The sequence below is a fragment of the Anopheles marshallii genome, chromosome 3 (assembly GCF_943734725.1).
Source record: "Anopheles marshallii chromosome 3, idAnoMarsDA_429_01, whole genome shotgun sequence".
Classification (NCBI taxonomy): Eukaryota; Metazoa; Arthropoda; class Insecta; order Diptera; family Culicidae; genus Anopheles; species Anopheles marshallii.
This window is the reverse complement of record NC_071327.1, coordinates 9,012,501-9,040,108: the sequence shown is the minus strand read 5'-3', so window position 1 is coordinate 9,040,108 and position 27,608 is coordinate 9,012,501. Positions and strand designations below refer to the sequence as shown.

Below are 27,608 nucleotides of genomic sequence, written 5' to 3'. Positions count from 1 at the left end.
AAGAATACACTACATCTCATCACATCGCTCTGCCCGGAAGTGCAAATAAAGTACGACCAGTTTCCGGCAGACGCATTTCATCATGAACCATTCGACGTCGACGTCGTCGTTGTTTCCGAAAGGGAATTCTTCGTATGCGTGTCCGTGTTTTTTTTTTTTTGTTTCCTCCCGTGTCTCCACTGCTGTTGTCTGCTTGAGTGTTTGAAGGAAGAATTTTCGTCTCTTCCTTCACCAAAAAAAAATCCCCCTCCATCCGGGTCGGAGACACACCTTGGGACGAGATACCGTGAAGATGTATCCGCTCAAGAGAGCCTTTCAGATGCCGCTCAAGGGGTTGTAACTTGTCGGCCGTATATTCGTGTAATCTTCGATTTTCAACCAACAGTTCTCGTGATATTTTCTGTTTTGTTGATTTTTAGCGCTTCCCGTGCTAGGAGGGGAATGATTTCATGTGTTTCTTTTAGTTGTTTTTTTTTTGGCCTCCATTGCCCTGTTAGGAAATCGCCTCGAAATAGGTACTGCAATGTGAGGACCCGTACAATCGGGGTCGAGTAGCGACCAGACACGATACGGCCTCCAGCCATTTAGCAAAGGAATACACGAAAGCGAGACTGCTCCTCATACAAACAAACGAACAGGAACTCCTACAGTTTCCACTTCTAGTGGGCCTCGACCTTCATATAATATACCCCGTCCAGATCACTATTTTGATAGAAATTGTCAGCATCTTCTCGATCGTTTTGTCGAGTTTTGTGGAAAATGCGACACTTCAAATGACGCCCGATGGTGTGAAGATTATGCCCATATCACTATCCCTGCCACGTGCTCAAACACCCACGTGGAAAACATGTGTTGAGAACGCGTGTGGAACACCCAGTCGACCGTCGATTACCAAAACAGCCCAAGCGGAAGTCGAATCGAATGCGAAGAGTTCGTCAAACAACATGCGCGACTCACACAGTCAAAAATTCGTTTTATTTCCAACCCAAATATTTGGCCAGCGGGGTGATGTCTCTATTTTCAACCCGGATGGCGAATGGCGGATTTCGAATCATCCAAAATACCCGTAGCTTTAAAGTTTCGCCCTACACTCTGCTGGTCCTTATTTCACACCGTCGCACAAATAACGGCAGCCACCAATATTGTGGCGTGTTTTCCAATTGGTCATGAAGAGGGGGAGTTTATCTTGTTTTTCCTTTGCTTACCGTGCGCCGCTGGAAAGCAAAAAGGCCTTATGAATTAGAGAGCAAGTGTCAAGTGCAAGTAGAAAACGACAACCACTCCCGGTCGGGTGTGAATGTGCCCGTGTGTAACACTTGGCGGCAGTGTTTGACTTTGCGCTTGATATTTGCCCTCATAAATCAATCGGCAGATGAAAAGTTATTGGAAAAACTTATCCCGTGCTTCGTGTCCTCATAAGTCTTGTGATAAGTTTGTGAAAGGTAAAAAAAACTATTATTTTAAAGTTAATTCTTTGTCGGCATAAAAAACCTTTAAAGCGAATTTGGGATGATATTTATTTGGTTTAAAAAATGTAAAAAAATTTATTCATTCTCCTCGATGTTATAAAAATGTTTTTCTGGTTCAATTAATACCGAATACTTCTCATAATGTTTAAATAATATAAAATAATGTAATAACTATCTTTGCTATCAGTTTGTAGCACTGCATCTCATGAGTGCCTCTAGGTTTATCCATACCACTCTTCTCGGCTGACAGCAGCCCAATACTGGAGATTGGTTTGCTTTCCAATCAAAATGGAACTAACCGAAAAAACACCTTCGAATGCGTTGAATCCTGCCGACAGGAGTGAAATGAAACTCGACGCCATGCCAACGGAACGGGCGTGAATGAAAACAAATAAAACGGAATAGAAAATTGGTGTGGCCGTTCGTACGTTCGGCAGGCGAATACCCATACTGGCAGTGGTTGGGTTGCACGTCGTTACGGTTAATTCACTGTCACCGGAAGGGATGAATATTTTCTGGCGTGTCAGTTGTACTTCTAGCCTTCGTTGAACGATCCGAAAATACACAAAAAAACACACAAAAATGATACTAACTAACCTCTCTCACCCCCATTTTCACTTTCTTCATTTCTCTTCTCGCCAGACGGTGTTAACGTGCGCCCGGGTTTTGTTTGGAAGCCAAATGAAACCATAAGTGAAGTGGTTCCGGGTGTCTCGCACATCGGAACGTACTCGATCGCGGATCACCGTACCGAAGGGGATACGGGTCCATCCTCTGGAGAGTGCTGCTCAGGACTCGGCTCGGCATTCGGCTATCGGTACGAAAAACTACTATTTCCGGATGATGTGGATGTGTCTTTCTGACCACGCGATGCTGTGTCCTGGTGCTGGTGTGTGAGTGTGTGTATGTATGTGTGAAAGAAGAGAAAGTTTGCCGAGCGCAAACAACGTCCGAGTAGGGAATCGTACGAATTTTAGATCAACATATTGGCACACCAGGTGAGCCAAGCGGCAGCAGGAGCAAAGGAGGATTAGTGCAAACCATCGGACGAAGTGGATTGGTTTTTGCGATTCGATTGGATTCGGAATTGAATTTCGGGGCGGATTCTGAGACCTAAAGGGTCCGAGCAGTATCGTACAGCCAGCAGCACACCCGGAAGCAAAGCCATTCCGTGTCCGTTTGGGTGAAAAGTGTGACAAAAATCAACCATACCAAACCCCTACTGCGTCCAGTGTGTGGAACTGTGTTCCTTTGGCCCACCCCAAACCGGGAGTGGGAGCAGGTGAGCGCTGGTTTAACATACCAGAATCGATGTCAACATCCGCCGTGTCGGCGGCGCGCGTGGGGCGAACGATGGGAAACCGGAAGCGCCCGTTGGTGGTGGTCGCACCGATGCACGCCGGGTTGAAAATATGTAAAATTGAAATCGGAAAATGTTTGCTTTTCGTCACGCTGCTAACGAGTGTTTGCTTTCAAGGCGCTCGCACCGATGAGGGGGAAGCTGGGGCGACCTCGGCCGATCCGCATCCACCACCGACGAATGAACCGGGTAAGTTTGACTGTATCTGTATTTATCTTTCAGTTTCGGAGTGTTTTTTTTATTGGTTGCCACTGCTGCTCCTGCACCCGGTGAACTGTTTAGTTTTCTTTCGCATGATCTAAATCTACCGAATGCTGATTAGATCAAACAGTTCATCATTCCGACTGACAAGTTCAGTTATGCAATTTTGCTGGGGTGTTTTTTATGTTATTTGTCAGCAGAGTTTAGTCTCGTTTTATGCACTCTTCAGGTGTGTGATGAATCAAACGCAATAATTTTAGCACCAAGAACGATTAAGTTGAGGCTGATCTCTGCAACTTTTGCTGCTGCTTTGAGTAATTTAAGGTTATAATAATTGTACGAAATTCTCTAACATTTCAAACATTCATCTTTATGAATGATTTTTTTTACATGAATTGACATCCTTTTATCGTTGCCCAATATAAATTGTCTTCTTGAAACTTGTGAGATTATCAGAAAGGCAAATGCATGGACGGTTAGAACCGGAAATGAAAACAGATTTCCCTACCGACTACCGGCTGAATGACACAATGCTAACGGCAAATGATAACTTTCACATCACAATACACTTTCGATGACTTCCTTTCAACTTACTTTTACCATTTCACTTTCCCTTCGCAAATCTAGGCCCAAAAAGTAAAAGCATAACGATCAATGGATCTTTCGCGGCTTTCGATGGTTTCCGCGATCGGAAGTGCTTAGCGGGACAAAACAAAACAAGCCACCCTAATCATGTGAACGGAAATTGAAGCCAAATCCTGCCGCAGGAAGCAAAAAAACCGGCACACGACGCAACAAAATCCATCCACCAAATAAAAAAAACAACCACCCGAATACTTCCTATGGCGCTGTGCAAATGTATATTCACAGTTATATTTTTCCCCACAACTTCCCGCTGCTTTTCCGGCAAGCACCTTAAGGCACACAGTACCGTCTATCTTTCCGGTGTGCAATTTCGCAATGCCTTGCGCAACATCAGCACAAACAAATCGCGAATCATCACACCGTGTACGCGTGGGAGCCAAAAAAAAAAAGAAAAGAGCTCACACCGCGGGCCACAATCGATAAATGTGATATGGGATTGATGTGCCACGGGGAGAAGAAACCACTATGTGGTGCATGTGAAATGGGTTGGGAGGTAAAAGGAAATTGTCCCGGCAGGGAAAAGCAGCGGGCACCCTTTCTGGAAGATAAACAGCAGAGCAGGGAAGTGGCGGGATTTGCTACAGGATGGCAATGGAATAATGTGGGGAATTTGTTGTTTTCTTCAAAAAATGACATTTACAGCAAACATTCGCATGAAAGAAAGCAATAACAAATGTTAGAATAACGTTTAGAATTGTTATATCGTTTCTTGATGCGTCGTAAATACATCATTCTTAAGATGTATTCAATAAAAATCGTGTAATTCGGACGAATTCCGAAAAGATTTTCCTAAAACTCTTTAAAGAGATTGATCTTAAGAACAGTTCTATAAATCTTCAATAAAATACATTAGATGTTATTTGGGATGTCACAAAATGAATTTAAATATACTGAGTAAAGCCTTTAGGTCTATCAGCAGTAGAACTATAAATGAAACTACTTCAAATAATGTTTTTGGTACGTTCAAATTCAATATTTTAAGCAATTCCACCGGTGGTAAAATTAACGCTCAAGTAACAGATGTTCTCATTTTCCCCTTTAAATTCCTTTAAAAATGTTCGACTGCAAAGAAAAGACAATCCCCGTAATCAGTATCCGTTCGCATTCCTTCGTTTCGTTCACCCCAAAACCAATCTCTTCGGCAGGGATAAAAAATCGAACAAAATTGGAACACTTAAAGCGTCTCTAATCCCAGCATTCCAATCCAATTCCGGACTCGGTCGGATTGCAATTGCCTTCCCGGGTGTGTGTGTGCTGGATCATCATTTGTTTCTTTATTTTATGTCAAACCGAACCGTTTTGAACGTCGTTCGGTTCTGTCGGTTCTGGTACGTTTTTTTGTTTTACTGCGCCAACTTAAGCACACACACACTCAAGAGCACATACCCAATGAAGGGTGTAAAATTTTGGTGTCTAAAGTAAAGCAACAACTCAACAACGAGGAAAAAGAGCGAAAAAAAGTAATTGAAATGGAAGCTTCTAGAGTGAAAAGCTCAAAATCAAATCAACGTGCCTGAAATGCCATCAAATGCAGGCAAATTTTTGGGACGTTAATTTTCCCACCCAAGCACCTAAGGGAGAAGATTAAACCATCCGAGCGAAACCCGGGTGTGTAGGAGAAGAACTTTTACTTCCCTTGTGCAAGCTTTTAACGCGACTTTTATGCGTTTCTCAGCCGATTTGCTGGCTGGTTTCGGCTTACGGGTCGGGGCTCGTTTCGATCCAAGTGCTAAATATGGTGAAATATTGCAAAACTTCTTCACTTTTCATAACTCGCTCGCGGGGGTGTGGGTGTGTTTGTGTGCGTTCGGGGCAATAAATGGTGCCAAGAAAAAGTACGCTGGAGTGGGTGCGTACGAACGAGCGGGCGTTCGTAAGCAATTTTCACCGTCTCACGAACAAAACATTCACCTTTGATGTTGTGGTTCGCGGATGGTTTCGCGCACCCGACGGAGATGAACGTTGCACGTTCGCACTCCATCCTTCCAAAGGCGTTCGCTCCCAAGATCCTGTGCAGATGGTGAAAAATAATAAAATAAGAAATCAAAGAAAGCGACTGTCGAGGGGCACCACGAAGCTGGTGGCGGTGCACCGTAGTACGGGAAGTAAAAGCGCTTTAGCTTCCATTATCGGTTGGACACCTTTACTAAGACACTTACTTCGTCCGTCGATATCAATCGATTTGCTGCTACAGACAGCAAAGTGAGTAAACCCAACAGAGCAATAACACACAGTGCGCTGGTGGGAAGCGATAACCAGCACGGAAAACGTGCCGGCGAAGAAAAATATTAATGTCGACAAAATGCTGCCGACGAACCGTTCCGGCTCAAGCAGGGCGGCAGCTTTCCTTCGCTTCGACAACCGGTCACCGTAATCTAATCACCGAGCGGGTTGGTGAACGGAGTGCGAAGACGAAAGGCGAACTTGCTGCGTTTTATTTCCTTAGTGTAGTTTATTTCTTTCTTTCCTTTCGCCCGTGCCATTTAGAATGGCGTTCGTGCCTCGGTGAGCCACTCCTGTGGGCTTTGATGTTGGCTGTGGCTGTGGTGAATGCAGTCTGGGCAGTAATCACGAACAGGAATGTTGGGTGGAAAAGGGCGAAAGATAACTCGCTATAGCCACCTTCGCTTTATCCCGAATGCCTGATTGAAGGTGGACAGCAGTGCCAACGGTGCTTACCATTGGGCTGCTACCGTAACGAACCAAGGGTGTTCCTTCTTTCGAAGAAAACCCACCATCAACATCAGCCCGGCTGATACGTATGTCACACGGGCATCATCATAAATTGTAATGCCGCACTGTGCTGATTCTTTCCACTCCTTCCTTCGGTTTTTTTTGTTTCTCCTGTTCGGTGACAACTATGCTGGTGAGGTGAGTCATGCTTCGAGAAGGAGTGTTTTATAAATATTAACCAAAATCCCACCACTACTACGGCATGCGACGACGGTTGTCACCAGCCCCGTCCACCAACGCTCTAGCCGTCGCATTACAGCCCCATGCTCATTCGTATTCAAGCAGTAATTTATTCATTTATACTTCACCCTGACAGGGTCAGACGGTTTCCTTTTTTTTCTTTTTTGCTGTCGAATGTCTCACAAACGCTGCCTGATCCTCACCGCGCGTTTAATACACAGTGTGAACTAGCCGTATTATAGCAGTGTGTTTACTGAAACAGTGAAGTACAAGTTTTGTTTACCATCGATTATGGAGCAGAAATCAAATAATTCACTTAAACAATACAAAAACTGTATTCGATATATTACCAACTTAAAAATGTTCTAAAGTATTTAGTACATTGAAAATCCAATTTACATGAAAAATAGAAGACATGCATATAAGAATATGTTTACTAAATGATTTGATTATTTTAATAAATCATTCAACATTATTTCAGTGCAAGCATATGCAAGCAGTTGCAGAGACGATTGCGTCAAATTTGGCATTTTTCCATTTTCCACCAACGAGTCTTATTGTAATTTTTGAAGATTGATCATAAATTTGAAAGCTAAAATAAATTTAAAGACTTATGGATAAAGACTTATAGATAAGGACGACTGTTTTTCGGTCTAATTTACGATGGGTTGGAGTTCACGTTAATACCAAGTAAAAAAGACAAAATGGACAATTCCTATGTAACCAACGAAAGTATTACACCTCCAATCCCATTTACTTTCAACTTTACTCAAAATAATTTGGCAATACATTAAATATAAAGGATAAATATTTCATTGATGCCTCATTTGATTGATTATGAACAACTAAACGTTTTCCGCTTTCCGAAAAATTCAACAGTTGTAGTGGCAGCATCGCTGGTCCTTCACACAACAGGACTGGTTCTAAAATTTAATCCGAACCGTAGATCGACTTTGAGGCTACTTTGAAAAAATAAGTCTTATAAATTTGTTATGGCCGACATGACTTAAATAGCCGTGACACAACAAAAACTGCCAACCAATTTAGTTTTGGTTTGAGATTTGGAGAAGTTTTCCAAAATGATACCATTTTCTATTAACAGCTAGTTCACTAAGTTTGTAAGTGACTGTACCTTTACAGTATTTTTTTTATCTCCAAAAGATAAATCACCCCCAAAGCTTGCCCGGACTCCGGATTGTGATTCGGTGTGTTGGGAAGGTTTCCCAGAAATTTTCCATTCAATTTCCCTGCCACAAACATAACCGTACAAACAACGAGCGGGGCCGTTGAATATATCTTCCTAGATGGAAACGATGGAAACGCTACCGAGCTCACTGAGAGCAACAATATGTAACGATATCTGCGACTGTCGTTTTGAAACTGTTAAATAATGTATATGATGTCCGCCTGCCAAAACCGGGATTGATCAGGTTCAGTTGCACCCAGCCGCGCGCCCGTCTACCTTCTGGCTGGCGGGATGCAATCGGCGAATCCCGCAAACCGTTATCTATCATCTAGCCCACGAATTCAGTTACAGCTTCTCTTCGTGCTCTCAAATTTTAACCCACCCCGAAAGTGGGGTCCAACCCCCGCCTGCCGCCTGTGGCTTGATGAGATTGATCAGTGGCGAAGGACGTAAGCAAACCGTTTTTCGGTTCAACGTTACGTTGATTGAGGTCGACGACGGTTCGAGGTTTCGCCGTTTAACCGGTTTTACCGTCCCCGGGAAGATTCAATTCAATCAATTTCCCGAGCAAACCTCCATCACGTCTCGCACCTGCCCCCACCCAACGGTCCGCCCCGCCCGAACGAACCACGGGCGAATGTGTGTTCGTGTACAAATTTGTTTTTCTTTGCAACCGTGTCCGAAATTCTGATCATCTTCCGTACGGAATACGCTCCCCTATTTGGCCGTCGTTGGTGCCCGCCGAGGTTTGGCGCTTGGGGGAACGAATGCGGAAGAATTCGGGATACGCGCTTGGTATGGCAAATCAATTTGCTACTTGCCGGTTCATTTGATTTTCCGCCGACGAGCCCAAACCTTTTCCGTTTCCCCGCTCGGGTTACGCAAACGGTGGTTGTGGTTTCCATTGGCTGGCTTTGGGGGCAGAATTCTAGCTTCCACCAGGCGCCTCCACCTGGTGCCGAAGGGTTGCTAACACGTGGCAACAACGAAACCACTTGACATTGGGCACACCGGCAGCCACACTGTGCTACATTCCACCAAGAAGCGGCGGCTCGGTGTTGGTTTACATTTCCAATCGAACACACGCGGGCCCCAGTTGGCTTGGGCTGGGTGAGCTTGGTTGTGGCGTCTGGAATTGAGTGAAGAAATTCACCCCCCCCCCCCCCCCCTCATCCCCCTGGTTGAAACATGCACACGTAAACGGGGCCAACACGAACGTTTTCCGGCTGCTCATTTTGCTTATCCAAGCTGGTGGGATGGATGGTAAATTCGGTTAATCAATCAGTTGCTCATTAGCTTTGATTACGATACCGCGCGCGCCAAGGGCCGTGCAGCTCCAAACGTGCACGATTGATGCGTTCGGAACGGGCGCGCCGATCGAAAGAGCCAACATGCCGGGGTGTTTCTGCATAAGCAAATACAATTATCCCTCCGACCGGACCGGTCGGAAGATCTGTGGAAATAAATTTTTGTCAGAAAATGAATCAATGTTTCTATTGGATTTGCAATTCTTCAAAGCAGCTTTGCCTGCGTTCGTTCGAACCCGAAAGGGTATGCAGGCCCACGGAAAAAGGATTCCACGGACGGAGTGCGTTGGGGAAAGTATGAGGACAAAACCAGCACGAAACAGAAGCAAGGAAAGCATAAATTATTCAAATGACGCCTTTAATCTACCACCGCAATGAGAAATGGCAACAATAACGTTCATCGTTCGGGGTTGGTTTTTATTTTATTGCGTTTTATTTTTACCTCATTTTATTTCACTCTCGTGCGTTCTCCGCGCGCCTGTTCATCATCCCAAAAGGCATCCCGTGCTCCGGTGCGGTGCGAAAGATATGATAGTGCGTGTTGTGCGGATCTGCCATAGCCCACTACCGAACCGAGCCCGATTGCTGCGTCTTGTACGGTTTCGGTTCGCACCGGGACTGCATGCATCGTTTCTGGTGCTGACGTTTTCCCTTTTGCTCTCCCCACCCCGCTTTGCCCGGTGTCATTCCAACATTTCCGACCCCGCGGTTCCGCACCCTGCGCTTATCGGAAGTGCCATAAATCTTGCCCCAAGCGCATGTGAGGACACAAACGCAACGACGTGACTCGACTCACCAACCGGTTTCCGTTCATTTGTTCGTTCGCCCGCAAAGACAAACCCAACCCGGGGCTAACGTTAGTCCGGAGGCCACCGATTCGCACTTTAACTATACGCTAACGGCACGCCAACGGCTAACGAACGTGTGGGAAGTGGGAAAAACTGAGCAGCGGAATCATGAAAACCCCCCTGAAACGAACCAAGCTGTCCGCCCAAAAGATTGACTTTCCAATTTTTTTGGGTTTGTTTTGTTGCTGTGTGGATTGAATTTCGGCTCAGTGCTCGCTGCCTTATTACTTTCCAAAAGGAATCACCCGCTGTTGCTTCTTTTATTTAGTGCGCCATCGAGCCGAGATGTAAATACAACCATATGAAAATTGCGTTACGGATGCTAAAGCGGCAAGGAAGGAAGCAGAAAAGGGATGATTCATTTAAAAGAACCAAAAAAAAAAAATTTCACACACAAATAACAAATATTCTTATCGAAAACAGCGTGAGCTATTGGGTAACGAGGGACGATCTCGTTACTGCGGTTCGGCAAACGATCAGGTTGTCGAGAAACTAAAGCTCAAGCACAGGCAAGGCCGAAACACGGGAGCTATTGCACACGTTTTGCAATGAAAAATGTTTTTCGCACTCGCTTGCCACGCAACAAGAACGGAGAAAAGTGATGAACAAAAAAAAACAAACACACACAAGCAAAACTGTCTTGCCGCGAGCTTACGGTGCCTTTCGGAGGTTGTCTTACCACACGGTGAAAGCTTCCCGTCGTCGAATGTGGGAGCAGCGGCGTGCCGTTGGCTGGCCGTGCGTTCTCCGTTGCGTGTGAATATTTATTATTGCCCCCGATACAGTCTCAGTAGCACCTTTTTTTCTTTTCGGTTTTGCCTTTGTACTGGCACCAAAGGAAGGATGAATAAATTTTCACTTTACCACCGCCCCCAGCACCGGCCCGGACCGGATTCCGGGCGGTTTTGTATGGGGTACGTGTGTTGTGAAAAGTGAATATTGATGTTAGAAGATTCATTTGGTGTCGCAACCGAAGGTCTTCCCTTCCCGGGTGGTGAAGGTGGTTTCCCAGGTCCGTACCGTACCCGCTCGCACAGGGTCACAGTGGGACAATAATGTGGACAACACTGGTTTCGTGTGAAAAATGAGCCCAAAACGCACGTACGTCGGTGGAATGTAAATTGTTTGCTGTAAGGCGAGAGAATCATTGAAATATGTTGGGGCTTTTCTGTGTGACATGGTTGCATTAAAGGGAACCTAATGTTGCATCTATTAGGCTTGTGTAGATAAATTAGAATGGTCCTTTGTATGGTAGGCCAATGCATTGGAATTAGAGCACATAAATTGTGCTTTTACAATAATGATCTCACGTAACTTTCGTACTGTAAAATCTTAAAATTTTATTTTTAAATATTAATCATTTTGAGGAGGCATTTAGCTAAAAAGATGGTTGTTTCTAATTTAATTAAATTACGTTTATGATTTGTAATTTTAAATACTTTATATTCAAATGCAAATAGTTTCTTTAAGTTATTTTAGCCTTTGTTTGGTATTGAACAGCACTTATACATATCTTTGTTGTTTTAATCAACACAGAATTCTAATAATTTTTTTAATGCTTTATACCATCATTTGCAATTTATTCATTTTTCGTTTCATTATGCAGAATTTTGTTTCCTTAACACTGTTAGAATCCAACTCCAACAATAAGAGAGAACAATAACAATAAATAAAGCAATTTACATAAAGAGTTAGTAATTTTTTTTTATCTAATAATATAACAAAATGAGGACCTGATCTTTTCTCAGCCTATCAAAAGTAATAACAATTTAAATACCTATTGACTATTTAATTATAAAAGTACAATAATGCGATCGTTGACTCTTTGACAATTATCCAAAAGAGTTTCAACTGCTATTTTAAGGATGAGTGCTTATTTCAAAATTACAATTAACTGTGTAAGTAGTTTATTTTAGATTTGTAATTTTCGATCTATCACAATACAATTTATTAATACGTTCTATAATACAATGTATCTAACCGTACTTCTTCATTGAGTGCGTAGGAAATGTCCTAGAAGATCGGCGCATCCGATCTTATATCCTGTCTAAGCCATCTTTGTGTAAGTGTAAGTTCGTTTTCGGCATATGTTGCTACAGATTTTCAAAATTTTAATTTCCTTTAACTCTATATTCAAGAAATTAGGCCAAAGTTTTCAAGTAATGAACACATATGTCCACCTTTGATTCCACCGTGCGAAACTCTGGAACACGTTGTAAAGCTGGCAAATAACTCCGACCTAGCAGTACCTAATTCTAGCGAGTCTGTCTTAAGGCCAATACCAAGGGGTACCTTTCCGAACCCGCAATTCGTCATTCACCTCCAAAAAACGGAACGGTCTCATATGTTGCCGATAGGGATTTTACGTAATGCGGAACCATACCGCATCGTACGCCGTACCGGAAGGCTTTCATTTCCGAAATTTCAAGATACGTTCTTGTATGCTGACTGCCTGTTCATATGCCTTGTGTTGCCTGTATGTGTGTGCTTTTTTTTCCTTCCAGTGCTCCTCATCTCGAATCTACCTCCGCTTCATTGTTTAGCAACTTTATGATTCAACTTTCCAGACGCTTACGCTCCTACGCTCGAGGAAAGGATTCCTCCATTTACATTATTATTAGCATTGCTTCGGTTTGCCCAATTTCCTTCACCATGACCCTTTTCTGCTACTGAGGAATCTGTCGAGAGACCCAAAAAAAAAAAGAATCGCTACGCCATCGTAGAATTGGAGAACTTTGGAGCGAATGGAGACAGGACTTCGAAAGTGGATTGGTGTGGAGCGGTGGCGGAACAGGGCCAGGCGGGCTAAAATTTCATTTTACGGATTGTACCCATTAATCATGCCGCGGGAAGGGTTTATGTTTTCTTTCAATCTTATTTGGTTCCCCTTTTTTTGTGTGGCTGCCAGTCACCCTCGAAGCCGTTGCCTTCTGCCCGTGTGGCCATTGCGGCTTTATGAGTGATGAACGGGTTGGCAGTGGAATAAAAAAAAGCGTAGCAAGCAGCTGATGCGAAACCCGTCCCGTTGGAAAGGGGTGGAATTTTTGGCAAACGGGTTCCATCTGCAAATGTGTGGCGTTTTGTTTGCACAATTTTAAGCTCGTACTAAGTTTCATCATTTTTTTTTTTGCTTCCGTATAGCTGGTTCATCATACAAATTTAGCTTAAACGAGACAAAAAACCATTCTCACATGAATGACCACACTGTTTTATAACCGAACAAAGATAGCATGTGGTCAATATGTGTGAAAACCGTAAGACCATAAAACCAAACCCCAGTTAAACACAAGTGGTCCTTTGCCAAAAGGAAGAAACAGAGCAAAATTGGACATTTTTTGCGTCAGTATGGAAAAGAGGAGGAAAATTTCGTTATCTTCCCCCCTCCCCCCCTTTGCATCAGCAAAGTAGCGCAATTCATGAAACGGTAATTCCTCATGTGAAATTCATCACTTGTGTTTTGGTGAGGCTTTATTTCATTACAAGCACTCGCATTATCCGCACCGCACCACTGTTACACGTGTTTGTCGGGTGCTTATGGATGAATTTCTACCGATAAAAAGCACCCGAACCTTAAGCTTGACATTTACTTTCCTTCTTCTTCCGTTACCGAAAGCCAACAAAAAAGAGGCGTACATTCGACGAAAAAAGAAACAAATTCGATGATGGGAAAGAAATTGTTCCAGTGTTCCGAAAATTCCACCATTCCATCATCGCCATTCTTTGCCGGGTATTGTTCGCATCCTGCGAGTCGATTTACGGTACCACCGTACCGGAACGAATGCCGGCGTGCTTGCACTCCGTTCAGACAGACAGACAAGTTTGTGTGCTGGTTTTTTTTTGTTGTTGCGACTTTAATTACTGTTTGTCTGGTGCCGAGAGTGCGCTAGCGACCAGTGGTAAGCGAAGGGAAAACATTAACGGGGTGTTTCTCCCGCCCACTTGCACGGACGATTGTTTCTTCGAACAATTAAATTTTGTACTCGACTAATGAGCTTACACGATCACCGAAGTGCTTTGTGTGCCGTGTACGATCTTGGCCCCCCCAAAACGGAAGGACCTTCGCCTCGAGTATCGCATCTTCTGTGCAGCTTCACAAACTTCCAACCGGTTGTCCTTGGTGGAAGGCACACCGAGCTGGCTGGTGCACCAGAAACACCATTTGTTGCTAAAATATAAAATAAATGCCATCCACTCCGCCAGCCCAAAAACCCCCGGTAACGGTGCACCACGATTCGGACAATTAGTTTCAATTGTAGTTTTCCCATCCAGAAGAAGAAAAATGCACTCCCCGTGCAATCATTGTGACCGACCATTGGGATGCACACTGCATAGTCGCACGGTGCACGCGAATTGGCAAATTCGCGGGAGGGCTGCGGTACGGTTTGGTTCACGGGGTTTTCGTAATGAGCTACGGATTTCGGCACTTGGCACGAGGCATCTCCACTTTGGTGGTTTTGCTCCGCTAAACCACACCGTTGGTTGCTCTTCCCACACGGGCAAGGTGTCGAAATGCGCGTTCGAAAGGTTCCGGAAATCCTTCCACAAGCTTCCATTACGGACGGAGCTTATTTTGTATCACACGGTGAAACCCCACCTCGCCAGGTCCGCGATCGTGACCGAAACGTTCGACACAACCCGTACTTCTGTGTGTTCACCTTGGCTGAAGGTTGAACAGTGAAGTGGCACTGTCTGCTTTGAAGGATAATTTACGATGCACAACTAATTGAGCGGTTTTTATGTGTCTGGTTGTGTTTTTTTTTTTATGTTCGTCGTATTATTCATGTTGTTTCGTATGTTCGATGTATAACAAGGAGGATACTTCACTTTATCGCTGTATCTGTCATGGGCACAAATTAATGAAATTGCTGCGCCCGAAGCGTGCGGTGAACGTTAAGTGTTATGCTTTAATTAAATTCATACTTTTAAATCATTATGTTGTTGATGTAATGCCAATTTTGTTCGATGTGGAATGTCTGCTATATTTACAGCAAAATAAATCATTTGAAATTTTTCACTGATTAATAAATTATTCTTGTAAAAATGTAAAATTGTAAAATGTAAAAATTATGTTACTTTATAATTATTTTGACCTCAATCAATTCACAGCGATCGAACTTGAACCTGGTTGTATCGTAATATTTCTTTATTAAATATCATTTCTTTATTGTTCATTATTCTTTTTAGGACCAAACCTTTAAGAAAATTTAAAGTTTTTTGCATAACACTAGCGTTTTTCCAGTTCAAAACAGTGTGCAGTTTGCGGAATAAATGTTCTGTCTAGTCAAAAAAAGTTCGAATAAAAAATTCGATGGATTCGAACATGTTCAAAACACAACGGTTCATTCGTTCGAGATTCGCTCTAAGTTGAACTGGAAAATATTAAGGTTAAATCTAAAACCTTACTCTGGATCTTGTTTAAAATAAATTTGATTTTTATTCTTGAAACCAAGATTTCTCTACTGACACATTAATCACGTGGGAAAGCTTTATTAATGTGCGAGTTGTACTAGCATTGCCCAGAATTGATGTCACCTTACAAAAACAGGAGCAAGTTTTAAAGTTCCTCATCTACCTTAAACTTAAACTTTGAATAATCCTTAAAGTTATATCAGCTTTTTAGCTTTAATTCGAAAACGCTGTATTCTAAAACAAATTAGTCTTCTTTTGCTCATAAATGCTTAGAGGACGTAGGACAGCCTACTTCTTACTCGAAAAAGCGAAGGAAGCTAAGTGTTCCTGGAATCCTTTTCTGTTTTAGTATATTATGTCTTTGTCTTAAAAATAATCCTTACGCTTCTGAAAATATATATCTCCTCTTAAATGTGAGAAAAAGCAACATTTTAATGTGGATGGAGCTAGTATGTAATCGTATTTGTACGAATTACTAAATAAACTCCCACAATGAGGAATGCATCCGTAAAGTTATAATATTAGTCGTTGATTTTAGCATTTCCAACTAATTCGAGCGTATTCAGACTGCATTCATTGTTAAAAACCACACCCCGTGTACAATGCGTTTATTCGGTTTGATGTGTTTCATAAAACATTCTAGTTGCGTGTAAATCAAAGCATAAACATTAATTTACCTCTGTAGATATCCAAGGGAACGAATTTTCAAACTTAAAACCAAAATATATCACCACATTTGAATGTTCCGCTGTAAGTCACATGTGTTTTTTTTTTGTTTTGGTGGTCGGTTTCCTTTTGTTACTTTTGCTGAATTAATGGCAATATAAAACGCTGGCATATGAGACTCAATAAATCGTTATTTGCTAGTTCAGTGCACTGTCCTGTCATTGCACACACATGTTTTGGTAGAATCTATTTTTTTTTTTTTTGGCTAGCCAAATCCATCCTGCTGTAACACGCATAAATTTTAATTCTCCACGAATGTGCTATTTGTCCCAGTTCCTTGTTCATCTCGAGCAACATAAATCCCTATTTGTGGAATTATACCTTGTTGTATCATAATCCGCACCAAAGTTATCTTCGCAAACCATGGCCGATCCGATTGTTGTGCATATTGTTGCTCGCCACTCACTTTGATGTTTTATTACCAATCATTTCTCATCGTGCATCTGCCATTACCACGCCGTTTTCCACCTCTTCGCCCCCGCTTCCCCCTTTTACCGGTGATGGCCCCAGCTTAGTGGGTATGCAAATTTGGATCTCCACCAAAAAAGCCACCAAAGCCATCTGCCAGCGATCGGTTTCGTGCAAACGCGCCGTATGGTGGGACTTTGTTTTGGCTTCACTTATGACAAGGATAATTTATCCACCGACCGTACAACATGCGGCCGCGGTACTAGCGCCGTGAATGGTCGTCCATTGGCGTGAAAATAGGTTCCTCTGGCCGTGTCCTCTTCCCAACGGTGAGACTACCATTACGCCCGGATATTGAAACCGCGGCTGCAACGATGATGACGACGATTCCCAAACGGTCCCCGATTGTCACTCGGATGAAATATGATCTTCATAAGAGACGCCCTTTTGCGTGCAGGGTTGAGGGTCATGGTGCGTCAATGAAAATGCGGCAGGAGTTGAACAATAAAATGAGAGCTATTTATTTCGATCCTTCTGCCTGGGCGAAGGCTCGCACTGCACGATGCACTTGTAGATACTGCTTGCGTCGATTGCTAACATCGAGCAATCGAGCCGTGGTTACTATTGGGTGGGTAAATAAGTTTGCTTTGGGAACTCCAGTACAAAGTTCAAAACAATCTAACCATTTTGGAATAAATGGTGTTTAGAAATGATGAAAATTAATTATTAATTATTGATTTATAAGATAATTCAATCAGCAAAAACCGTTTCATCATATCAAAATTATGTCTACGACTCTAATCATTTCCCATCATTCCAATGCTTAAATACCACAACGGATAATTAAAGATGAAAACCCTTCGAATAATTAGCTCATCACTTTTACGTTCACCCAATCCCAACCCAACAATATCAATGTATCAGCGAACGGCCTAATCTTTTGCCACAGTTTCGCAAGCGTGCATGGAAACAATGAATTCCCCGGTGGATAATAAAGCTAGCGATCGCAAAGTATTCAAAGCGGATGCGGGATTTCGGTACCGCACTGTATCGTCTGAAGCATTTGCGCTGTGTGCTCTAAATAGGCGAAAATACTTCCGTTAAATTTGACCCCCCAGCCGCAACGATAGTGTGTTTAGCTGCCGTGTGTGATTTGAGTGTAAATATCGCTCCGTCACGTGCGCAAGGCGACAACCGACAATAACCCAGTTTTGCACAAGCCATTCGATACAGCCAATCGAGAGGGATGCGGGAAGTTACCGTTCTACTGCACTTAAAAACAGGCAACGCCATGAATACCAGTTTAATGGCCAATGCTACGTCAAATGGGTTAATGAGTGCGGATGAGTATCGTCTAATTCGACGTAATTTTCCATACCATCCTCCCCATTTATCTCCGCGCATTTTGAACCGGCTTTCGGGTCATACATTTTCCAACCCGTATTATTAAAGAGCAGCGCGTGTTTAATTGCACTATTTCGCGAAAACCACACGGAGTTTTATCCTACAACCGAACCTACCAATCGATTGAAGCTTTCAAATTATATACTTCTTATTTGATGCTGAAACCCCCACCACACACTCTAAACTGCACCGTGACAACAGTAAATATGGTTTATGCACGATGCGACCCATCCATACGAGTTTTAATTGTCCTCCGGCTACCCCCATCGGACGCACAAATCGAACCCACTTAACGTCATTCGAAGTAATTGAAATTGTTGGTTTGTAAAATTTGTGGTTTTCTCCCTCGCGCGAGCAATGATGGAAACGATTCACTCATTTTGCAACTGGCCGCAGATAGGGTATTGGTGATTTTGTCGAGCAATTATGTAAAACTTTGTTTTCCGCGAATGCCTCCCCCCCCCCCCCCCCCCCCCCCCCAAAACCCATTAAGTTTGGTGCTTGATTTATCGTGCTCAAATTTTGTTATATTCAAAGTGCGGCAAAATTTGGCCGGTTTTACATGTGCGCCATCTATTAGCGAAGCACTGGCGTGTAATGCTGCGCGGATGCATTCAAATGCCTTTATCAGCGGTAATAAGATTAAATTGAAAAGCAATCGATCGTAATCGGTTTCCAATGCGGTGCCATTTTTCAATTATCTTTGATCATGCCCCGGTTTGAATTTGTCACCCTGCCCTGGGGCAGATAAAAGGGTTTGTAGTTGAAATGTAAAGCTTTAAATCAAACAAAACCAAACAAGCGTGGTGATTATTTGTGGAAGGAATTCGAGTTACAACGTTACGTGATGACGATGTCTAATTTATTTTATTTAGTTCTAACAAATTTCGTATTTATTTCATGTATTTATTTGTTCATTGTTCTTTGCTGCTTTATGTATTCAACTATTTAGTTATTACTCTACATTTTTCGTCCTTTCTTATATTTGTTTTTACTAATTAGTATATGAAGTCATAAGTTTATAGATGTTTATATTATTTTCTATTATGACAGCATTTGTCATCGATTTTATTAACTATTTTTTTATATTTTCATCAGATGTTCATTGTTAAGCTATCATTTATTAATAAATTTTATTTTACGCACTCTCGCTTTCGAGTCTCACAAGAAAATAATTTCAGATTTAAAATAAAAAAATACTTAATATTGTTTTTCCCACACGTGTGTAAATAAACATTATATTGCTTGGGACAAGTAGAAGTGAAAAAAACGCTTCAATCTTCAGTCGATTGACCTCTTTGATCGATAGCAGCAGGCGCTCCGTTCCGTTAACCTCTGGTTTTAGTATTCGACACGGTGCAATGGAGGCGCCCAGTCACCCCCGTTCACCTCGATCCCCAGTGGCGTCTATGACTATCTGGACCGTATTCACCTTGGCGTGGTCCCCCAACCTTCCTAAGGCCCGGAGATTTCTCCTACTGACTTCGTTTTGTTCCCATCCTTAATAAGAACGCCAAAGAGGAAGTATCTCGGCTCGATTAAGGTCATTTCGAAGGATGTCAAAATAGACCTTAAGAACATCCCAACAAAAGACTACGAGAACTCGTTAACAGCTTTGAAGATTCGTCTCCAAATATGTATAGATATAGGGGGTTGCTTTTTCAATAAGACTAATTTCTTGGAAGATTGACCATTTAATTTAATTCGACTAAAATAATAAAACTCATCGTTATCTGTGGTTTATTCACCAAAACCAGCAATGCTTTAATAAAAATAATATTTCATAGAAGGAAATTTTACATTAAATTCGTTTACTTACGTAAATATTTTTTTATGTTTTATTCTCACAGAAACAACAACCGGATGTCCTCCACCCGATTTGAAAATTTCCCGACCACGCAAGCAGTACGCAACAACCGAACCGCCCTTCGTCACATTCGAAACAACGCAGATCTACCTGCCGCAAGATTTCACCACCGCCGACTTTGAGCTGGTCGAAGCGGGCAAATCCGGTGTCAATGGGCTTCACAGCCGTGCCGATACCATTGACCAAACCGCCTCCCTTCACGGCAACACCCACGACACCTCCTTCTGGTGGGAGCTGGGCATCCAGAATGCGGAAGTTCGTGAGTCGTTGGCCGCAGCCTCCTTCCCGGCCCGCTCGAAGCGTGCAACCGTGGGTCACCAACGGCGCCCCCATCATCACCGCCGGCGTCGTAGGTCGTCCCCCGGTCCGCACGACCATTTGCTCAACCTGGAGGAACTGTCACCGGCCATTGTGATTAATAACATCTTCAACGAGAATGACAGCGACCACAGCGTGTACGACAATCTGTTCCTCAATAATGGACCTCCGGAAGGGGACATCGATGATGATCGGGATGGCGAAAACGCTCCGGACACTGGCCAGTACCTCGACAAGAACGAAATCGAGGGTGAAGAGATTATCGTCGAGATGGGCGACAACGGGAGCATCATTCGACGGCGAGTCAAGCGCAAATCGGGCAAAACGACGGGCGCCTTGAGCCGTGCGAAGGCGGGCAGTGGTGGTGACGGTGGCAGCAAGAGCATCGCTCGGCATCACAAGCAAGGTAAGTGTTAGTCAGGTGAGCTGGCAGAAAAATCCACTCGATTCGTCGCCGCCGAGCTCGTTCCGGTGAACTCTCGGGCACGTACCAGAGGTTGTAACCAGCGCACCATTAGTGCAGGGCTAGGCAGCTTCTTCGAAATCTTTGTGCTGAAGACATCCCTTCGGGTCGCGGTAATAGTCGAGTCAATAGTCGTACAGGGAGTCGATCAATCCTTGCCGGTAATGCTGCGAAGTGATATCTGGGACGTGGGGGATTTTGCGATAAATTCTCCGGCTTCGAAATTTCGGATGCAGTGATGCTGCAGCTGTTGCAGGCTGAGTAAACAGAATTCGATTTGTTTGATGCACAATTTGGCCTGAACTGTGTTTGCCGACAAGGATTGAACAGATTCCTTCGAATTGGCTATCCAAACAGTCGATTTGTTTGCGTGTTAAATAAAGCGCCGAAGAAGTTAAACATCGACGAAATAATTACTCGGAGGTCGGAAAGCAATAAGCAAGTGTACATGTGTACATCGCTCACGCCTGTTGCCAACCCTCAAGCACCCAGATAGTTCTTCATGGACTGTTTGTATTAGTTTAACTTAAGTCGTTTGAATGAACAACCAAACAAATTCTTGGTAATGTCAATATGTTGGCTGCATTGCTGCATTTTATGATAAGATATCTGATGATGAAAGAGTAGATGTAGCTTGTAATATTGTGCTACAATTTTTATATTAATCAAATTTATATCAATTCATCAAAAACATGGACAAAAATGCTTTCGCATATGTGTGCAATCACAATTTGTATAGATTCCCTTTGACGATGAATCTACGTTTATTAAAACATTTCATACTGTGAAACTATTTTGCGTGATTGATGCAGTCAAAGGCGTAAAAAGCGGTAGAAAAAGTTAATGGTTTCCGATAAACAATTACAAAACAAAAAAATCATTACACATTCACTGCTTTCCAACCTCCGTGTAGCGATCGATGGGACGATCGTTTGACAGGTATGCGATGGATTTAAAGCAGAAGGCTTGTTCCCTGTTGAATTAGTGCTGAACCAAAGGAAAACAAAAGAAAGGCTCGATGGTAAACAAAAAATGGGATAAAAACTCACCAACACAACTAAAAAGCTGTTGGCACAATAAAAGAGTACGTGAACAAAAAAAAAAAAACAATCAAAAAACTCAAAGCAAAAATCAATCCAACACCGTACGCCCAATCCAATCCTCCAACACGCCCTACCTCCAGATCACACGAACGCGGACACCCCGGAAGCGGTCGAGCTGGCCGTGGACGCTGCGCACGGTGGTGAACAGCATCATCAGCCGGGCGACGGGGCACGGGCCCAGATCCGGGTGAAGCGCAAATCCGGAAAAGCGACCGGTGCGCTCAGCCGACCAAAGGGGGCCAGTGACAGTGGCAGTAAGAGTATTAGTCGCAATGCCAACAAAGGTGAGCTCAACCAATCAAACAAACTGCAGGATGAAAAACAGAACAAAACAAAAATCTCCACCGTTTCATAAAAGTCACCCAACCACACCCGAGCACCCGCTTCACGCTTCAACGGGTGTAACACCAGAGCACTGCGTAGCATTGTATCAGCATATACGTAAACGATTGGACAATAAGCAAAACGAAATACACGCGCTGGGTGAAGGAAGAACACAGTTGGAGTTTAAAAATTAACAACAAAAACACACACACACACATTGGAAATAATATTGCGCGCGTACAGGGTGGCCAATGCGGGGAGGGGCAGGTTAATAATTGAAAACAGAGACAAACAAACTACAAAGTGACCAGCGGACCGGTACGTGGAAAAATATGACCTATATGCACTGTCCGGAAGGCCTTTACATATGCGTGTAATCTAGCGTAATACCACTTGACTTTGTAGCTCCGTTCAAAGCTTACAAAAACAGATTTACAACCAGCTTTTTCAGGTTGAATGGGCCGTGGAGTTTGCGATGGAGTGTGGCGAAGAAATGGTAAAGTTCAAACCATTTCTTGATTATTTTCAAGTTTAAGGGGAACATTTTAAATATTACAGTGGAGATTTTGTATGAGTTTTCTACAAATAACATTCTAGTCTCAGCTCAACTAATGCTAAAGATAGATTTGACATCCTTTGCACTATCAGGATGCAGATAAATAAGAAACGGATTAAGCTCCGACTAACACGATGAATGCCTGGTAACTGGCACGGCAAGTCGAGAAAACATTAAATAAAATCTTTAATAAATAAGTTTCACCATCCACGGACAAATTAAAGCATTACATTATTCTCGAATGAATGCGATCAAAGTAAAAAAGAGCAGTGTTAAACGATTCTTATAAATAAAAGCTTCTGCTAGCTACTTCCGATATTCAATCATGTTTAACTTATGCATATTTTATGTTTTATTGTTGGTAACATTTTAAGGCGGACGGGAACTATAGCCTTACCTGACTCAGATCTGCTAAAAAAAAGCGTTGTTTTGACATTTGTATAGCAGATGACCGAAGCAATCCTTAAAAAAACAATCTAACCTTTCTACTATCCTTACTACTACCTTACTACTTAAACTATCTTTTCGTAGGCTAGAATCAATTGACATGTCAAAATGCATGGTAACCTAGCAACGGATAAACCTTCAAACGTCAAACGCATATAGAAAAAAAACTAGTGGAAGATGGAGTGGATGATCGACTCTTGTGCCAGTTGCAGGGTGTTCGAATTTATTTACCGACATTCTCGGTCAATTCTTTTCTGGGTTCAGTTAGCCAAAGTTTTGTTCTGTTTAAATCGCATCCATAAAATTCTTCGACTTTGGTCGGAATTATACTCTAAGCCAGTTTTTGTTTGTATGCATTTTGATGTTTCCAGCCTTATCCGCTTACTCTTGGCTCCCCTATAAGTAATTGGTAATTGTAACGAAAATTTGTAAACTGTTATGAAATTAATAGCCGATAAAAAATGTGATGTTGGATATTTTATGGAAATGATATTTCCACTGTTTCGTGCAGACAATATATAAGGAAACAAATAACGTAAATTACATCCTCCATTACCATTAATGGACTCGTAACGGAAAACGGAATAGTTTACACAACATTTTAAGTAAACGATTTGACATTCACAGAAAATAAAGCGAATGTTGCTATCAGGGTTTAACAGGGCAGTTCCCAAAAACTGGGTAATTTTACGCGTTTCGACCGTGTTGGACTACACAAGGCGGAAAGAGAACCACCCTGTACGCGTGCAAACCGCACTTCACCCGTATCTGTACCAGCACCACACCCGCTTGAACCCCTGCAGTGACCGCTTCACCGCTACCCGCTGCACGCTTGCTCCTTTGCCCGTAAATGTGTAGGTTTCTGTTTTTTTTTGTTTAATGCTTTTATGCTTCTAACTCTGTGTGCGCGCGTGTACTACATTAGCGGCCAATTTCGTTTGCAAGCGTGCAAGGCTGAGAATGCAACTCTATAGAAGTAAAAAAAAGTCTGTACAAACCTTCAAAATTGCCTCCCTTCCCTCACACACAAACACACACACACAATGTACGAACGTTCCCCTCAATCAACTTCATCCTTAAAATTGGTTATCACAATGAAATAAAGTTAGTTGAACTTTCATGGCGTCGCTTTCGATATGATGGAGTGTGGAAATTGAAGCTTTGCTCTACCCTATTATGCTTCGCAGCAACCAAGCTTAGTTTATGGAAAAACGAGACACACACACTCACACACACATAGAGGCACGTACAGCTCACGCGAGGAAACGTACAATGTGTAGTATTTTGCGATATTTCCACATTTGCATTTGCACATTCGCTCCCCGAACAAACTTTTCCATCCCCGAACTTTCCCTGTCGTCACGGGCGAGCCTCAAACGCTTCCGCACACACGCACACACCTCACGCGGCAGCCCGCCCTTGGCTGTGTACAACTATCAACTGCAGAAGTTGCATCTATCGCGCACTAAGCCCGTCCATGCGAAAGCGTCGATCGTTTCGGGCTCGAGCAAAAACGCCATTTTCACATCTTCACCTCACTGAAATGAAGTCCTTAGAACCTCCCCCCACCCACCCGCCTGGCGGAAAAACCCCGTGATCGGTATGTGTGTGTGTGTGTTTATGCCCCCCCTCACCCCCCCCCATCCATTTTGTACCCAGTTCAATCCACTCCCAAGGGACGAGTGATTGTGCGGGGCCTCATTGAGATGCACAGCGTGTTGCAACCCATTCTTCAACAACTCAACTGCATCCACTCGACTTCCGGTAGACACGCGCCGCTTGCTCATTGTACTTGTGTTCTTATTAAACGCGTTTGTGAACCACTGTTGTATGTGTGTGTGTGTGTGTGATTTTGTATGAAGTAAGCTCCAACGGATTCTAGCAAACTAAACTGCACACCGGCACACATCCAGTTACTAGCCCAGCTACACGAACGAGAGCTGTACCGTGTTTCCTGCGGTTTCCAGTTGATTGGCATTATGGCTTTGCTTCCGCTTGCTTGCCTGCTTGCAAGAAAATCATTTTCCGTCCGCCACTGCACCCCCAAAATTTTACCGCTTCTCTTGCACCGCCTTTCACTACCGCCTCCTGTGCTGTGCTGTGTGTGTGTGTCTGTACTTGAAGGCGACTTGCTGTGTTGCTTCACCAGGAGCACCAGAGTGAATTGCCAGGCCGAGGTACGCACACCCGCACCAGCACAGCAAAAGAAGAAAAAAAAACACACACCACAGACACAAACGAAGTTGTGAACATTTTCGAACCGACCTACTTACAGGGCAGTACGATGAGGACGGTAGCTACGTGCCGCCGCTCCCGGACTCAGCGGAAAACCCCGACCGGGAGGAGAAGGAAAGCGAGGAGGTCGAGGAAAGCCCCGAGCTGCATCAGTTCCGCGAGGTGTCGGAGGTGCGGTTCCCCGGCGAGGTGGGACCGCTCGGTGGGCACCGGCTGTGCAAGATCCAGTGCATCCGTGGCCACTGGGTGGGACCGCTGTGTGCGATGAACGAACACGAGCAGGACGAGCACGGGCAGCTAAAGTTCGAACCGCTTTACAAACGCTGCGTCGTCGATCACATTCCGCCCCATCTGCTGCTGAGCTACAAGAACGTATCGGTGGTGAGTAGCGGCAGCCATTTCCCAGGCGAGAGGAAAACATCCCCCCCCTTAACGTTGTTCCGCTTCCGCTTTCACAGACGCTCGGGTGGGATCTGCCGCATGGCCACACGCTGCAGGCTCGGTGCCGCGATCTCGGGCTGTACAAACTGCTGGGCGAATCGAAGGTTCTCTGCTCGAACGGTCTGTGGGCGCCGAAGATGCCATCCTGCGTACCAACGACACTGTTAACTAATTACTCCGGTAATTGAGCTTTTCTCGTTACTCCGTTAACATTATGTGCCCATTTTTCACCACTCTTTACCGACGTACTGTTTTTGTTTTTCGGGGCGGACCGTTTTCGCAGACGATAGTCCACCGTCGATTCGCATCAAGGTAGGTGTTGGATCGGCCGCGTACGAACCTTCCGGTGTGTTGGCCGTCCTGCCGACCAGTACCATCCATCTGGACTGCATGTATCCGCGTCGGCGTGGTTCGCCCGAATGGACGTGGACCGGTTGGTTCCGGCAGTATCTTACCGGTAAGATATTTCAATGCTTCTCCCCCCCCCCCTAGCGTCCTCCAAGACCTGCTCAATGCCCTTCCCCTTTCTACAGGTTGGTCTGCCGTGCCGGAGGAGAAAGCATCCCGCTATCGGCTCACGATTAAGGACATTCAGAATCAGGACTCGGGCACGTACACTTGTGCCTCGCCGCGTGGCCTAACGAACAGTATCGTCATCATCGTTGCCGGTAGGTGTAATGCCTCGTGCCTTTCTCGCGCTTGAAGTTGGCCGTCCCAATCAGCATGCAATGTCTAACTTTTCTGCACAAAACTTTATTTTTGTTTTTGCGCCACCCAGTGTCCCAGTGCGCCGCTCTAACGGAACCTAATCCACCGCTGTCGCTACGCCTGGAGGGCATCAAACTGGGCCAACGTGCGCTGTACCGGTGTCCCCTGGGTTACACGCTGCAGGGAACGGCTAACGCGACTTGTCTCGCTTCCGGTAAGTAAAGTTTATGCGATATTTTAAGTTCACGCAAGCGATTGCTGCGGGAAATAGAATATTTATCTAACTTATCACGGAGTTTGAGTTATTTGTGGCTAGCGATTCCTGTTCAACTATGGCTCCGATAGAGCTTTACAACGACCAATTCTAATATATACATTTTTTTATGGATTAAACAACGGAAATGTCATTAATTTTTAGGTGAAAAACTGGTATCAACTAGATCTTTTCTTTGGTATTTCAAAGTTATACGCTAATATTAGTCATATAACCGCCCAATACCTCTTTATTGGACGGAACTTTGAAGACAACTTAGTGGATTAGTTGGACTAAGTGGACAACTGGGCTCGATAATTTGTTGTTATTGCGGTGCTGGCTGGATATGAACCATCCTGCGACCTCATAGTGAAGGTTAAACTTTATTTGTTGCGTTCCTGCCACAAAACCTTAGTTATGCAACAGAATCAGGACCCTCGTGAAAACATTAAAATATTCAACTATTGCTTAACATCCTTATCGGGCTGCCCGATAACATCCTTATCGGGCTGCCCGAGGTAACATCCTTATCCTTATAACATCCTTATCGGGCTGCCCGATAACATCCTTAACGGGCTGCCCGATAACATCCTTAACGGGCTGCCCGATAACATCCTTAACGGGCTGCCCGATAACATCCTTAACGGGCTGCCCGATAACATCCTTAACGGGCTGCCCGATAACATCCTTAACGGGCTGCCCGATAACATCCTTAACGGGCTGCCCGATAACATCCTTAACGGGCTGCCCGATAACATCCTTAACGGGCTGCCCGATAACATCCTTAACGGGCTGCCCGATAACATCCTTAACGGGCTGCCCGATAACATCCTTAACGGGCTGCCCGATAACATCCTTAACGGGCTGCCCGATAACATCCTTAACGGGCTGCCCGATAACATCCTTAACGGGCTGCCCGATAACATCCTTAACGGGCTGCCCGATAACATCCTTAACGGGCTGCCCGATAACATCCTTAACGGGCTGCCCGATAACATCCTTAACGGGCTGCCCGAT

General features: G+C 44.0%; 1 protein-coding gene across 1 annotated transcript in view; it reads left to right on the top strand.

Annotated features, from left to right (window-relative positions):
* Window positions 1-2,780: 2,780 nt before the first annotated feature.
* Window positions 2,781-27,608, top strand: part of LOC128715612 (locomotion-related protein Hikaru genki-like) — a 28,577-nt gene continuing 3,749 nt past the window's right edge. The window contains exons 1-8 of the mRNA XM_053810522.1: window positions 2,781-3,018; window positions 19,727-20,467; window positions 21,708-21,911; window positions 25,230-25,570; window positions 25,648-25,810; window positions 25,914-26,087; window positions 26,164-26,298; window positions 26,409-26,552. Coding sequence (XP_053666497.1) covers window positions 2,781-3,018; window positions 19,727-20,467; window positions 21,708-21,911; window positions 25,230-25,570; window positions 25,648-25,810; window positions 25,914-26,087; window positions 26,164-26,298; window positions 26,409-26,552 — 2,140 coding nt within the window. The remainder of the gene's footprint in view (window positions 3,019-19,726; window positions 20,468-21,707; window positions 21,912-25,229; window positions 25,571-25,647; window positions 25,811-25,913; window positions 26,088-26,163; window positions 26,299-26,408; window positions 26,553-27,608) is intronic.